Raw genomic sequence first — 16,231 nt, 5'->3', positions numbered from 1 at the left:
CTCGGCACTGTGCTTGGTGATGTACGGCTCGGCACTGTGCTTGGTGATGTACGGCTCGGCACTGTGCTTGGTGATGTACGGCTCGGCACTGTGCTTGGTGATGTACGGCTCGGCACTGTGCTTGGTGATGTACGGCTCGGCACTGCGCTTGGTGATGTATGGCTCGGCACTGTGCTTGGTGATGTAGGGCTCGGCACTGTGCTTGGTGATGTACGGCTCGGCATTGCGCTTGGTGATGTACGGCTCGGCATTGTGCTTGGTGATGTACGGCTCGGCACTGTGCTTGGTGATGCACGGCTCGGCACTGTGCTTGGTGATGTACGGCTCGGTATTGTGCTTGGTGATGTACGGCTCGGCACTGTGCTTGGTGATGTACGGCTCGGCATTGTGCTTGGTGATGTACGGCTCGGCATTGTGCTTGGTGATGTACGGCTCGGCATTGTGCTTGGTGATGTACGGCTCGGTATTGTGCTTGGTGATGTACGGCTCGGCACTGTGCTTGGTGATGTACGGCTCGGCATTGTGCTTGGTGATGTACGGCTCGGCATTGTGCTTGGTGATGTACGGCTCGGCATTGTGCTTGGTGATGTACGGCTCGGCATTGTGCTTGGTGATGTACGGCTCGGCATTGTGCTTGGTGATGTACGGCTCGGCATTGTGCTTGGTGATGTACGGCTCGGCATTGTGCTTGGTGATGTACGGCTCGGCATTGTGCTTGGTGATGTACGGCTCGGCATTGTGCTTGGTGATGTACGGCTCGGCATTGTGCTTGGTGATGTACGGCTCGGCATTGTGCTTGGTGATGTACGGCTCGGCATTGTGCTTGGTGATGTAGGGCTCGGCATTGTGCTTGGTGATGTATGGCTCAGCATTGTGCTTGGTGATGTACGGCTCGGCATTGTGCTTTGTGATGTATGGCTCGGCATTGTGCTTGGTGATGCACGGCTCGGCATTGTGCTTGGTGATGTACGGCTCAGCATTGTACTTGGTGATGCACGGCTCGGCATTGTGCTTGGTGATGTACGGCTCGGCATTGTGCTTGGTGATGTACGGCTCGGCATTGTGCTTGGTGATGCACGGCTCGGCACTGTGCTTGGTGATGTACGGCTCGGCATTGTGCTTGGTGATGTACGGCTCGGCACTGTGCTTGGTGATGTACGGCTCGGCATTGTGCTTGGTGATGTACGGCTCGGCACTGTGCTTGGTGATGTACGGCTCGGCATTGTGCTTGGTGATGCACGGCTCGGCATTGTGCTTGGTGATGCACGGCTCGGCATTGTGCTTGGTGATGCACGGCCCTCTGCTCCTCAGCACTCGGCCCCCCCGCTCTGTAACGTTACGGGGTCTGTACTTCGTGGCTGAGTTGCTGCGGTTCCTTCCTCTTCTCAATGATATCACTCACAGGTGATGGGGAAGATTCAGGAGGAAGAAATGTCATGAGTGGACAGGTCTCCCTGTTGGGTGTTCCCTCCATATTCTCACACCCCACACACTGACTGATGAGGCCACAGCTTCCTCACACACTGCCCCCTGTGGATGTGCTGGAAATGTCACCCTGGCTCTCGCTGGGGCCCGGACTGGTGTGACAAGTGACGACCGCTGTACAACACTGAGGAATATGTTACCGCTATATTTAACATGAAGCAGAACTAAATGTTGTGACAAAACCAATGGACAGAAGGTTACACTTTATCTGCGGGCACATAACACATGGCGGCACGCGTGGCTCACCTCCCCTCGATCAGCCAGGTGCACTTGGTCTTGTACTTGTAGTTCCCGGGGCCGTCGGTCACGGTGCCGCTGGGTCCACTTAACCTATAAATACAGAAATGGGACAAATGTAACAGAACTGAAGACAGTCAGCAATCGCCGCATGGGTACAGCTGCAGATGGAGGGTGACCCAGTGACAATAAGCTTCACTAATATTCTACTTCACTTAGGTCACAGGAGGCCCCGGAGGCGCGGAGTAAGAAATGCCGCACACACCGACTCTAAGAAGCAACGTCATTTTACAGGAACACCTAAAAATAAACTATTAGTGAACAGGAAGAAAATGTGGCGAATGGGGTAGGCGGGGCTTAGTTTCATATAGTGGGGGGAGGCTCCTGCTGCAGCTTGTTACCTTAACACTAGAAGTCCCAGAAATTTTGAGCTCCATAGGGTTCCAATGGTAGAAATGTTAAATGACCCCTCTCTGGGACCTCTAGTGTTAAAGCCACAGAGGGGTCAGATTTGAGGTCTTCAAGAAGGATATGTGGAGACATGCAAATATGCGACATGTATAGGATGTTTTATATATTATTTTTTTTGTCATGTGAGGGAGGACCAGATAGTTTTTGAGAACCAAAAGGAATCAGGGGAGGAACGATCTGGTCCTAATGTGGAATTAGAGAGGACAATTCACACATGATCCGAAGGCCGCTTATCATTGAATATAGTCACACAGATTGGTTTTTAAATGGGGTAACCCCATTTTATAGAGCAGGTAGCTAAAAAATGCTTGGAAAAATAGGTCCTGTGCTGTAAGCAGTAGACTGATTACCCCTGTAACCAGCAGGGCTGTGGAGTCGGAGTCGGAATAAAATGCACAGACTCCGACGGCTAAGTTCACATTTCCGTTGTTTTGCATCAGTCACATGTGTTGCTTGACGCATGTCACTGATGCGTTGTACAATGGATGACAACGGATGACAAAGAAAAGAATTTCCTTGTCGGACTCCGTTGTGTGCGGGGGGGCGGAGTTCGGGGGGCGGAGTTCGGGGGGCGGAGCTGAGGACGTCAGTGCCGCGGTCTGCATGGCTGGGGACAGGTGTGTGTGTGTGTACATGCGGAGTGCGGGAGGGGGTTGGAGCGCGAGGGGGCGGAGCCGAGCGGGGCTGTGGAGCTGAGGGCGTCAGTGCCGCGGGGAGTGCAGGGCTGGGGACAAGTTGTGTGTGTGTGTGTGTGTGTGTGTGTGTGTGTGTGTGTGTGTACGTACACATGCGGAGTGCAGGAGGGGGCGGAGCCGAGTGGGGAAGTGTCGGCCTCCCTGCACACTGTATCCAGGGTAAATATCGGGTAACTAAAAGCAAAGCCCTTTTTGCTTGGTTACCCGATATTTATCTTAGTTACCAGCATACACCACTTAGCCCGGGCTCCTTGCACCCGTAACCACTGTAAATATCAGGTAACTAAAAGCAAAGCCCTTTTTGCTTGGTTACCCGATATTTATCTTGGTTACCAGCATACACCGCTTAGCGCGGGCTCCCTGCACCCATAACCACAGTAAATATCGGGTAACTAAAAGCAAAGCCCTTTTTGCTTGGTTACCCGATAATTATCTTGGTTACCAGCATACACCGCTTAGCGCGGGCTCCCTGCACCCGTAACCACTGTAAATATCGGGTAACTAACCAAAGAGCATTGCTTGGTTACCCGATGTTTATCCTGGTTACGGGGGCAGGGAGACAGAGAGAGCATGCGCATCAAAATCCTACGGATCGCGCTGCTCAAAAAACGTTACAGGCTGCGTTGCTCCCGCCCGGCGGTCAGTTAAAAAACGACTGACCGCGACGCAGCGGATGCAACGCAGCATCATCAGTCGCAATCCGTCACTAATAGAGGTCTATGGGGAAAAACAGGATTCCTGCAAAATATTTTACAGGATACCGTAATTCCTCTAGGCTACGGATTGTGACTGATGCAAAACAACGGAAGTGTGAACTTAGCCTTAAATCTATAATAAATTGGGGACAGGAGTGCAATGCAGAATGTGCTGAATATTTTTTCATAAGAATTTGGCAAAGTTATGAAATGTCCTATAAATGGCTGTGCTATTCTGATCTAAGGCTACATTCACACACAGCGTTTTTGCTGTGTTTTTTGAGGATACGTTTTTCAGCTGCAAAAGCAGATCAGATTTTTAAAAAACTGCATCACCTGAAAGGTTTCTGAGCTCATAAATAATGCAAAAGCAAATTAGAAAAACGCCACAAACTGACGGCTCATTCTGTGTGAGGATCCTCACAACACGCGGTGTCTGAATGTCCGATCTTGTCACCCATTGCCTTTGCTGGGTGCCGGAGTCACCGCATTTCACTGAATTATTTTGCCATCAATGTTCGATATGTTTGTGACAAGAAAGAAATTGTTCCCAAGACACTGGCAGTAACAGGTACTAAAGCTCATCATCATCAGCCAGTTTCTCCAGGCCTTAGTGGAAAAAGTTCTGAAAGATTAGGAACGCAAAAAAGAACAGGTTCTTGCCATTGTAAAGGACAATGCTTCACACATAAGTACAATTAAACTGATGAATAAGAGTAATGCACAACAGCTAGAAGAAGATTTAGGAATCAGTATGTGTGAGATGGAGCCACAGCACTGCTCATGTAACTGAGGAACAAACAGATATTACAACAGAAGAACAGCAAAATGATACTTTAGGATTACATGATCTTGTTGAAGCTGCTTCAAAACACTTTCATATTCATCACATGCGCTGTGTTGTGCACACGCTGCAGCTGGCAATAAGAGATAGTCTGCAAGAGGGACATGCTGGAAATCTGATTGGAAAAGTGAGGAACTTGGTTATTGCCGCCAGAACCCCTAAAATTTATTCCATCATGAAGAGACGTGCTGGGAAAGGGGCAATTGTTGATCAGGCCACTCGGTGAGGCAGCACATATTTAATGACTGAGCGATTGCTTGAACTAAAATCGTTTCTTATAGATATGACGAACCCTCAGGTAACCCTAAATAAAGGTCAATGGACACAGGTGGCTGAATTGAAGGAATTGCTTAATCCCCCATTTACCGTGACTAAAAAATTACAAGCTGAGAATTTAACTCCTGGCATTTTTATAAGGGAGTGGAAGAACTTGCTATTTTGCCTGTCCCAAAGAGGAGGTTTAATCGCAGATGGCTTTTCTGCTTCAATGCAATAGAGAGAGAGACACAGCTATTGGAAAATAAAATTCTTCTGGCAGCTATGTATGTGGACCCAAATCATCGTATACTGCTTGATGATCAACAGCTTACTAAAGGAAAAGAAGCTTTGACTGAGGTAGCAGTTAGGATGAGCGGCTACAGGACTGCCAGGCGCAAGAGGACTTGGATCCTGACAGTGTTACTGCTGCCATATCTTCAGCCTCATCAGAGGAGTTTGACAAGTATTTGGATGACATGGAGCAGGCAAAGCGTTGCCGCAAGGATCTGATGGAGGCGATTCTATTTATTGGAACAAATTCATGGACTGCACAAATGTTATTTACTATGTTTTTGTTGAAAACTGTTTTTTGCCACTTACATAGTGTATTACATAGTGTTTTAATATAATATATGTAATTTATCTTACATATTGTATTACATATTTACAATTTATTACAGTTTGTGATCTAAAGTTGTATCCAATAAATATATTTTATGTTCTATCTAAATATCTTGATTTATTGTATCATAACAATGATTAAATGTCTGATGTTCACATTGTACTACAATACATTTTTCACTTAAATATAAGCAATATATGTGGGAGTCTGAGTCGGTGCGAGGGAAATTGAGGAGTAGGAGTCGCAGGTTTGGCTTACCGACTCCACAGCCCTGGTAACCGGGACAAATTCCCCGGCCCCAATTACAGGGGAAATCGGCAATAAAAAGAATGGATTATAGATGATTGTAATATACGATCGTTCTTAATCTTCCTCTGTGATAAAATCTAGAATTGACACCTTTTATTATGTGAACCACAAGATGAGAATCTCAAGGTCAGGAGGGTGCAGAAAAGCCGCGGCATTTATGTTATGCTTACTAACGCACAGAATAACTGCAAAGCGCCGTGAGCGACTTAACCTGAGGGTGACCCGTTGTTTATGTGATATGTCTCGAAGGATAAATGACAGCTCCCAGTAATATAGGCTGACCCTTTGCGGCTCGTTCTGTGCGAATACTTCCTTATTCTTTGAATAACAGGTTGTGTTGTACAACTAATCGCTGCGTAGCAAAGTCCGAGCTCCGTGCGCTATATGACTATGGTTACTGCCAATAAAATTGAGAAACCTCGCCACCATCGCGGCTCGTCGTATATTGTACGCCCGCAGATGCAGAACTGGCGCACAGGCTTGCTTACTTATTTTACTGTAGACAAACTGGAATAATTCAAGCTTTTTAATCTCGAAAAATAAAAATTCTCAAGTCTACAAAACATAGAAAATTATTTCATATGAAGCCGGGATAGCTAAGGGGATCCCAAGCTATTCCTATTCTCAGGGATACTCTTGATGGTGGAGATGCCCGAGTCTCCTCCCTGGCCCTGTTCCTGATCAGTCCTGATCGGATTCCCCCTCCTCCTCCACCAGGGAGAGACAGGACAGGAGTGTGTAGAAACCCACAGATAAAGACAGACAAGGGAAAACCTAAATTCTGTCACACAGCACGCACACACAAAGGCAAAGACAAAAAGAGATTCTAGAGGAAAACAAGAGCAGGAAGGAAGTACAAAACAACAAGGGTGAACTCCACAACTGCTACAAGCAATAGGCAAAAATTAATCTCAACTATTACCAGAGAATTTGTGACACCTCACAGACCAACACAAAATAACTATAGCTGGCATGGGTAGATTAATTTCACCAGCATAAAAAGGAGGGGAGCAGATTTGATGTGATTAAAGGAGCAAGCAGACCAGCGGAGATTAACTCCCGCTGGCCTGCAGGGAGGGTGGCAGAACGGGGAGGGGGGGGGGGTATAAGGAAAAAAACGAGGGGGGAGAGGAGGAAAAAAACAAGGGGGGGGGGAGGAAAAAAAAGAGGGGGGGAGGAGGAAAAAAACGAGGGGGAGGAGGAGGAAAAAAAACGAGGAGGAGGAGGAGGAGGAAAAAAACGAGGGGGGGGGGAGGAGGAAAAAAACGAGGGGGGGGAGGAGGAAAAAAACGAGGGGGGGGGAGGAGGAAAAAAACGAGGGGGGGGAGGAGGAAAAAAACGAGGGGGGGGAGGAGGAAAAAAACGAGGGGGGGGAGGAGGAAAAAAACGAGGGGGAGGAGGAGGAAAAAAACGAGGGGGAGGAGGAGGAAAAAAACGAGGGGGGGGGAGGAGGGAAAAAACGAGGGGGGGGAGGAGGGAAAAAACGAGGGGGGGGGAGGAGGAAAAAAACGAGGGGGGGAGGAGGAAAAAAAACGAGGGGGGGAGGGGAAAAAAACGAGGGGGGGAGGAAAAAAACGAGGGGGGGTGAGGAGGAGGAAAAAAACGAAGGGGGTGGGGGAGGAGGAAAAAAACGAGGGGGGGAGGAGGAAAAAAATGAGGGGGGGAGGAGGAAAAAAATGAGGGGGGGAGGAGGGAAAAAACGAGGGGGGGGGGAAGGAAAAAAACGAGGGGGGGGGAAGGAAAAAAACGAGGGGGGGGGAAGGAAAAAAACGAGGGGGGGGAAGGAAAAAAACGAGGGGGGGGAAACAAGGGGGGGAGGAGGGAAAAACAAGGGGGGGGAGGAGGGAAAAACAAGGGGGGGGAGGAGGGAAAAACAAGGGGGGGGAGGAGGGAAAAACAAGGGGGGGGAGGAGGGAAAAACAAGGGGGGGGAGGAGGGAAAAACAAGGGGGGGGAGGAGGGAAAAACAAGGGGGGGAGGAGGGAAAAACAAGGGGGGGAGGAGGGAAAAACGAGGGGGGGAGGAGGGAAAACCGAGGGGGGAGAGGAGGGAAAAACGAGGGGGGAGAGGAGGGAAAAACGAGCAGGGGGAGAGGAGGGAAAAACGAGCAGGGGGGAGGAGGGAAAAACGAGCAGGGGGGAGGAGGGAAAAACGAGCAGGGGGGAGGAGGGAAAAACGAGGGGGGGGGAGGAGGGAAAAACGAGGGGGGGGGAGGAGGGAAAAACGAGGGGGGGGGAGGAGGGAAAAACGAGGGGAGGGGAGGAGAGGAGGGAAAAAAGAGGGGGAGGAGGAGGGAAAAACGAGGGGGGAGGAGGGAAAAACGAGGGGGAGGAGAGGAGGGAAAAACGAGGGGGGAGGGAGGAGGGAAAAACGACGGGGGGGGGTGGAGGGAAAAACGAGGGGGGGGGGAGGAGGGAAAAACGAGGGGGGGGGGAGGAGGGAAAAACGAGGGGGGGGGGAGGAGGGAAAAACGAGGGGGGGAGGAGGGAAAAACGAGGGGGGGGAGGAGGGAAAAACGAGGGGGGGGAGGAGGGAAAAACGAGGGGGGTGGGAGGAGGGAAAAACGAGGGGGGTGGGAGGAGGGAAAAACGAGGGGGGTGGGAGGAGGGAAAAACGAGGGGGGGGAGGAGGGAAAAACGAGGGGGGGAGGAGGGAAAAACGAGGGGGGGAGGGAAAAAACGAGGGGGGGGAGGGAAAAACAAGGGGGGGGAGAGAAAAACGAGGGGGGGAGGGAAAAACGAGGGGGGGGAGGAGGGAAAAACGAGGGGGGGGAGGAGGGAAAAACGAGGGGGGGAGGAGGGAAAAACGAGGGGAGGGGAGGAGAGGAGGGAAAAACGAGTGGGGGGAGGAGGGAAAAACGAGGGGGGAGGAGGGAAAAACGAGGGGAGGAGAGGAGGGAAAAACGAGGGGGGGGGAGGAGGGAAAAAAGAGGGGGGGGGGGGAGGGAAAAACGAGGGGGGGGGGGGAAACGAGGGGGGGGGAGGAGGGAAAAACGAGGGGGGGGGGGAGGAGGGAAAAACGAGGGGGGGGGGGAGGAGGGAAAAACGAGGGGGGGGGAGGAGGGAAAAACGAGGGGGGGGGGAGGAGGGAAAAACGAGGGGGGGGAGGAGGGAAAAACGAGGGGGGGGGAGGAGGGAAAAACGAGGGGGGGGAGGAGGGAAAAACGAGGGGGGGGAGGAGGGAAAAACGAGGGGGGGAGGAGGGAAAAACGAGGGGGGGAGGAGGGAAAAACGAGGGGGGGGAGGAGGGAAAAACGAGGGGGGGGAGGAGGGAAAAACGAGGGGGGGAGGAGGGAAAAACGAGGGGGGGGAGGAGGGAAAAACGAGGGGGGGGGAGGAGGGAAAAACGAGGGGGGGGAGGAGGTAAAAACGAGGGGGGGAAGGAGGTAAAAACGAGGGGGGGGAGGAGGTAAAAACGAGGGGGGGGGGAGGTAAAAACGAGGGGGGGAGGAGGTAAAAACGAGGGGGGGAGGAGGTAAAAACGAGGGGGGGAGGAGGTAAAAACGAGGGGGGGAGGAGGTAAAAACGAGGGGGGGAGGAGGTAAAAACGAGGGGGGGAGGAGGTAAAAACGAGGGGGGGAGGAGGTAAAAACGAGGGGGGGAGGAGGTAAAAACGAGGGGGGGAGGAGGTAAAAACGAGGGGGGGAGGAGGTAAAAACGAGGGGGGAGGAGGTAAAAACGAGGGGGGGAGGGAAAAAACGAGAGGGGGGAGGAGGGAAAAACGAGGGGGGGAGGAGGGAAAAACGAGGGGGGAGGAGGGAAAAACGAGGGGGGAGGAGGGAAAAACGAGGGGGGAGGAGGGAAAAACGAGGGGGGAGGAGGGAAAAACGAGGGGGGAGGAGGGAAAAACGAGGGGGGAGGAGGGGAAAAACGAGGGGGGAGGAGGTAAAAACGAGGGGGGAGGAGGTAAAAACGAGGGGGGAGGAGGGAAAAACGAGGGGGGGAGGAGGGAAAAACGAGGGGGGGGAGGAGGGAAAAACGAGGGGGGGAGGAGGGAAAAACGAGGGGGGGAGGAGGGAAAAACGAGGGGGGGAGGAGGGAAAAACGAGGGGGGAGGAGGGAAAAACGAGGGGGGGAGGAGGGAAAAACGAGGGGGGGAGGAGGGAAAAACGAGGGGGGGAGGAGGGAAAAACGAGGGGGGGAGGAGGGAAAAACGAGGGGGGAGGAGGGAAAAACGAGGGGGGGAGGAGGGAAAAACGAGGGGGGCAGGAGGGAAAAACGAGGGGGGCAGGAGGGAAAAACGAGGGGGCAGGAGGGAAAAACGAGGGGGGAAGGAGGGAAAAACGAGGGGGGGAGGAGGGAAAAACGAGGGGGGGAGGAGGGAAAAACGAGGGGGGGAGGAGGGAAAAACGAGGGGGGGAGGAGGGAAAAACGAGGGGGGGAGGAGGGAAAAACGAGGGGGGGGAGGAGGGAAAAACGAGGAGGATCGAGGGGAGGAGGGAAAAACGAAGGGGGAGGAGAGAAAAACGAGGTGGGGGGGGGAGGGAAAAACGAGGTGGAGGGAGGAAGGAAAAACGAGGAGGGAACAACGAGGGGGGAAGAAGGGAACAACGAGGGGGGAGGAGGGGGAAAAAGAGTTGTATATAGGTGCAGTATTATAACTACTATAATACTGCCCCCTATGTACAAGAATATAACTACTATAATAGTGCCCCCTATGTACAAGAATATAACTACTATAATACTGCCCCCTATGTACAAGAATATAACTACTATAATACTGCCCTCTATGTACAAGAATATAACTACTATAATACTGCCCCCTATGTACAAGAATATAACTACTATAATACTGCCCCCTATGTACAAGAATATAACTACTATAATACTGCCCCCTATGTACAAGAATATAACTACTATAATACTGCCCCTATGTACAAGAATATAACTACTATAATACTGCCCTCTATGTACAAGAATATAACTACTATAATACTGTTCCCATGTATAAGAATATAACTACTATAATACTGCCCTCTATGTACAAGAATATAACTACTATAATACTGCCCCCTATGTACAAGAATATAACTACTATAATACTGCTCCTATGTACAAGAATATAACTACTATAATACTGCCCCTATGTACAGGCATATAAATACTATAATACTGTTCTTATGTACAAGTATATAATTAGCATAATACTGAAAGGCACAGACACGAATATACCCGCTATGATACAGTAAGAAGGTATCTGGTGTACGGGTGCAGCTTATTCTATAGATCGGGTAGGGGGCAGTGAAGTTTTCTATCTGCTGTAAACTGCAGTATACTGGACGTGATCTGAACCCCACGAGGCGTCACTACCTTTGATATGAGCTTATTAATCCCAGTGAAGTGTCTGTCTCCGGAATGAACTCCAGAATAAACCGTGTGACACAGCAGAGCAGCACAAGCGCGTCACGTCAGACAGCAGGGCGGCCATAAACCACTTTACTGGTAATAAAATGATCACCTTCCGCGTCATAAAAAATGATTCTCACAATGGGAAAGTCTGTGCTGGAGCAGAAGAGCAGCAATAATACACAGTATATACTATAAACGACTAATACCAGGCGGCAGGGATCAGGGCCAGGTCTGGGCGGTTATCGTTTACAGGTGGCACCATCTTTTTTGCCAAATATATCAATGATACATTTTCGAGGTTTCCTTTCCCCCACCATTTATTGGTTTACAAACTACGGTAAAAGGTATAGCCGCTGAGCCGAAATTTGTGATACAAATGTAGTTTTCTTTTGGTGGTATTATGAAATGACTGCTGGTGCTGTGTAGTATGAAATACATTGACAAGCAAAAGGGTAACAATGTTTCACACTATTAGCTTTCCGGCTCCATATCTCACCATCCACTGCAGCTTTGAGCGTGAGACGACCTTCATTTTATAGACAATCATCTTGGCTATCTCATACATAAATGTGACTTGCAGTTATTTAGCATATGATTAGCTATGCAGATTATTGTCATGTCACCGCATTGTTACTGTTTTGCTTCTAAAAACCAAAATTTTATTTTTTATTATTTTGTTAGTAATTTATTAATCCTCATTTGGCTGTCACCCCTCCTGAATCCTTCCCGATCAGATTCCAGCATGTCTCCATAGATCATCACAGGTCTCTACTCCACGTTCCCAGTGTTGGTGTATACCGGTCAGGTCTCTTCTCCATGTTCCCAGTGTTGGTGTATACCGGTCAGGTCTCTTCTCCACGTTCCCAGTGTTGGTTCATACTGGTCAGGTCTCTTCTCCATGTTCTCAGTGTTGGTGTATACTGGTCAGGTCTCTTCTCCACATTCCCAGTGTTGGTGTATACTGGTCAGGTCTCTTCTCCATGTTCCCAGTGTTGGTGTATACTGGTCAGGTCTCTTCTCCACGTTCCCTGTGTTGGTGTATACTGGTCAGGTCTCTTCTCCACGTTCCCAGTGTTTGTGTATACTGGTCAGGTCTCTTCTCCACGTTCTCAGTGTTGGTGTATACTGGTCAGGTCTCTTCTCCACGTTCTCAGTGTTGGTGTATACTGGTCAGGTCTCTTCTCCACGTTCTCAGTGTTGGTGTATACTGGTCAGGTCTCTTCTCCACGTTCTCAGTGTTGGTGTATACTGGTCAGGTCTCTTCTCCACGTTCCCAGTGTTGGTGTATACTGGTCAGGTCTCTTCTCCATGTTCCCAGTGTTGGTGCATACTGGTCAGGTCTCTTCTCCATGTTCCCAGTGTTGGTGTATACTGGTCAGGTCTCTTCTCCACGTTCTCAGTGTTGGTGTATACCGGTCAGGTCTCTTCTCCACGTTCCCAGTGTTGGTTCATACTGGTCAGGTCTCTTCTCCATGTTCCCAGTGTTGGTTCATACCGGTCAGGTCTCTTCTCCACGTTCCCAGTGTTGGTTCATACTGGTCAGGTCTCTTCTCCATGTTCCCAGTGTTGGTTCATACTGGTCAGGTCTCTTCTCCATGTTCCCAGTGTTGGTTCATACTGGTCAGGTCTCTTCTCCATGTTCCCAGTGTTGGTTCATACTGGTCAGGTCTCTTCTCCATGTTCCCAGTGTTGGTGTATACTGGTCAGGTCTCTGCTCCACGTTCCCAGTGTTGGTTCATACTGGTCAGGTCTCTTCTCCATATTCCCAGTGTTGGTTCATACTGGTCAGGTCTCTTCTCCACGTTCCCAGTGTTGGTGTATACTGGTCAGGTCTCTTCTCCACGTTCCTAGTGTTGGTTCATACTGGTCAGGTCTTTTCTCCACGTTCCCAGTGTTGGTGTATACTGGTTAGGTCTCTTCTCCACGTTCCCAGTTTTGGTGTATACTGGTCAGGTCTCTTCTCCACGTTCCCAGTGTTGGTGTATACTGGTCAGGTCTCTTCTCCATGTTCCTAGTGTTGGTTCATACTGGTCAGGTCTTTTCTCCACGTTCCCAGTGTTGGTGTATACTGGTTAGGTCTCTTCTCCACGTTCCCAGTTTTGGTGTATACTGGTCAGGTCTCTTCTCCACGTTCCCAGTGTTGGTGTATACTGGTTAGGTCTCTTCTCCACATTCCCAGTGTTGGTGTATACTGGTTAGGTCTCTTCTCCACATTCCCAGTGTCGGTGTATACTGGTCAGGTCTCTTCTCCACGTTCCCAGTGTTGGTATATACTGGTCAGGTCTCCTCTACACGTTCCCAGTGTTGGTGTATACTGGTCAGGTCTCTTCTCCATGTTCCCAGTGTTTGTGTATACTGGTCAGGTCTCTTCTCCATGTTCCCAGTGTTGGTGTATACTGGTCAGGTCTCCTCTACACGTTTCCAGTGTTGGTGTATACTGGTCAGGTCTCTTCTCCACGTTCCCAGTGTTGGTGTATACTGGTCAGGTCTCTTCTCCACGTTCCCAGTGTTGGTGTATACTGGTCCGGTCTCTTCTCCACGTTCCCAGTGTTGGTGTATACTGGTCAGGTCTCTTCTCCACGCTCCCAGTGTTGGTATATACTGGTCAGGTCTCTTCTCCATGTTCCCAGTGTTGGTATATACTGGTCAGGTCTCTTCTCCATGTTCCCAGTGTTGGTATATACTGGTCAGGTCTCTTCTCCATGTTCCCAGTGTTGGTGTATACTGGTCAGGTCTCTTCTCCATGTTCCCAGTGTTGGTGTATACTGGTCAGGTCTCCTGTACACGTTTCCAGTGTTGGTGTATACTGGTCAGGTCTCTTCTCCACGTTCCCAGTGTTGGTGTATACTGGTCAGGTCTCTTCTCCACATTCCCAGTGTTGGTGTATACTGGTCAGGTCTCTTCTCCACGTTCCCAGTGTTGGTGTATACTGGTCAGGTCTCTTCTCCACGTTCCCAGTGTTTGTGTATACTGGTCAGGTCTCTTCTCCACGTTCTCAGTGTTGGTGTATACTGGTCAGGTCTCTTCTCCACGTTCCCAGTGTTGGTGTATACTGGTCAGGTCTCTTCTCCATGTTCCCAGTGCTGGTTCATACTGGTCAGGTCTCTTCTCCATGTTCCCAGTGTTGGTTCATACTGGTCAGGTCTCTTCTCCACGTTCCCAGTGTTGGTGTATACTGGTCAGGTCTCTTCTCCACGTTCCCAGTGTTGGTTCATACTGGTCAGGTCTTTTCTCCATGTTCTTAGTGTTGGTGTATACTGGTCAGGTCTCTTCTCCACGTTCTCAGTGTTGGTGTATACTGGTCAGGTCTCTTCTCCACGTTCTCAGTGTTGGTGTATACTGGTTAGGTCTCTTCTCCACATTCCCAGTGTCGGTGTATACTGGTCAGGTCTCTTCTCCACGTTCCCAGTGTTGGTATATACTGGTCAGGTCTCTTCTCCACGTTCCCAGTGTTGGTATATACTGGTCAGGTCTCTTCTCCACATTCCCAGTGTTGGTGTATACTGGTTAGGTCTCTTCTCCACGTTCCCAGTGTTGGTGTATACTGGTCAGGTCTCTTCTCCACGTTCCCAGTGTTGGTGTATACTGGTCGCGGTCTCTTCTGCACGTTCCCAGTGTTGGTGTATACTGGTCAGGTCTCTTCTCCACATTCCCAGTGTTGGTGTATACTGGTCAGGTCTCTTCTCCACATTCCCAGTGTTGGTGTATACTGGTCAGGTCCTCTTCTCCACGTTCCCAGTGTTGGTGTATACTGGTTAGGTCTCTTCTCCACGTTCCCAGTGTCTGTGTATACTGGTCAGGTCTCTTCTCCACGTTCCCAGTGTTGGTATATACTGGTCAGGTCTCTTCTCCATGTTCCCAGTGTTGGTGTATACTGGTCAGGTCTCTTCTCCATGTTCTTAGTGTTGGTGTATACTGGTTAGGTCTCTTCTCCACGTTCCCAGTATTGGTGTATACTGGTCAGGTCTCTTCTCCACGTTCCCAGTGTCGGTGTATACTGGTCAGGTCTCCTCTACACGTTCCCAGTGTCGGTGTATACTGGTCAGGTCTCTTCCCCACGTTCCCAGTGTTGGTGTATACTGGTCAGGTCTCTTCTCCACGTTCCCAGTGTTGGTTCATACTGGTCAGGTCTCTTCTCCACGTTCCCAGTGTTGGTTCATACTGGTCAGGTCTCTTCTCCATGTTCCCAGTGTTGGTGTATACTGGCCAGGTCTCTTCTCCACGTTCTCAGTGTTGGTGTATACTGGTCAGGTCTCTTCTCCACGTTCCCAGTGTTGGTGTATACTGGTCAGGTCTCTTCTCCACGTTCCCAGTGTTGGTGTATACTGGTCAGCTCTCTTCTCCATGTTCGCAGTGTTGGTGTATACTGGTCAGGTCTCTTCTCCACGTTCCCAGTGTTGGTGTATACTGGTCAGGTCTCTTCTCCACGTTCCCAGTGTTGGTGTATACTGGTCAGGTCTCTTCTCCACGTTCCCAGTGTTGGTGTATACTGGTCAGCTCTCTTCTCCATGTTCCCAGTGTTGGTGTATACTGGTCAGGTCTCTTCTCCACGTTCCCAGTGTTGGTGCATACTGGTCAGGTCTCTTCTCCATGTTCGCAGTGTTGGTGTATACTGGTCAGGTCTCTTCTCCACGTTCCCAGTGTTGGTGTATACTGGTCAGGTCTCTTCTCCACATTCCCAGTCTTGGTGTATACTGGTCACTCACTTGGGGATGTATACAGCTGTTTTTTCACCCACAAGTGTTGGATTGGATTAAGGTCTGGGGACTGTGGGGACAATCCAGCTCCTCTACTTCATTGTCAGTGACCCATTTCTTCTCCAGACTCGCCGTATACTTCAGGTCGTTCTCCTGCTGTCACACTATGTCGTCCTTTTCATACCCGTAGTACTCGAGTGTATGAAGTTATTCGTCTTGTAGGACACTCACATATAGCTCAGCATTGAGACCACCATAAATCCTGGTCAAGTGTCCATAACCTTTGGCTGTAAACCCCCCCTTCATATGATCAGGCTTCCTCCACCGAACTTGACAGTTGCTTCCATTTCTCCATCCATTAGCCCTTTTTTCAGACCTATTTGCCCCCACCAGAGCAGTCTATTCACTTTCGTCTCATCGCTCTAAATCTCCCGTTTCCAATCTTCTACTTTTCGTACTTTTTTTGTAAACTTGAGCCAATGTGTCTTATGATGATATTAGAGTTGAGGCTTCTTCACCTTTTTTCGGGCCCCCATTCCAGACTTGTGTAACGTGCGTCGCATGGTGCTTC

The 16,231-nt window shown here is 50.0% G+C and overlaps 1 protein-coding gene across 1 annotated transcript in view; it reads right to left on the bottom strand.

The window, feature by feature from the left end:
- Positions 1-16,231, bottom strand: part of LOC142269897 (attractin-like) — a gene marked incomplete at its 3' end in the record, with an annotated part of 73,939 nt that overhangs the window by 48,721 nt on the left and 8,987 nt on the right. Inside the window, exon 2 of the mRNA XM_075332420.1 lies at positions 1,732-1,815. Within this exon, the coding sequence (XP_075188535.1) occupies positions 1,732-1,815 (84 nt within the window). The remainder of the gene's footprint in view (positions 1-1,731; positions 1,816-16,231) is intronic.

Source organism: Anomaloglossus baeobatrachus, unplaced genomic scaffold (genome assembly GCF_048569485.1).
Source record: "Anomaloglossus baeobatrachus isolate aAnoBae1 unplaced genomic scaffold, aAnoBae1.hap1 Scaffold_3235, whole genome shotgun sequence".
Classification (NCBI taxonomy): Eukaryota; Metazoa; Chordata; class Amphibia; order Anura; family Aromobatidae; genus Anomaloglossus; species Anomaloglossus baeobatrachus.
This window is presented reverse-complemented; position numbering and strand designations above follow the sequence as displayed.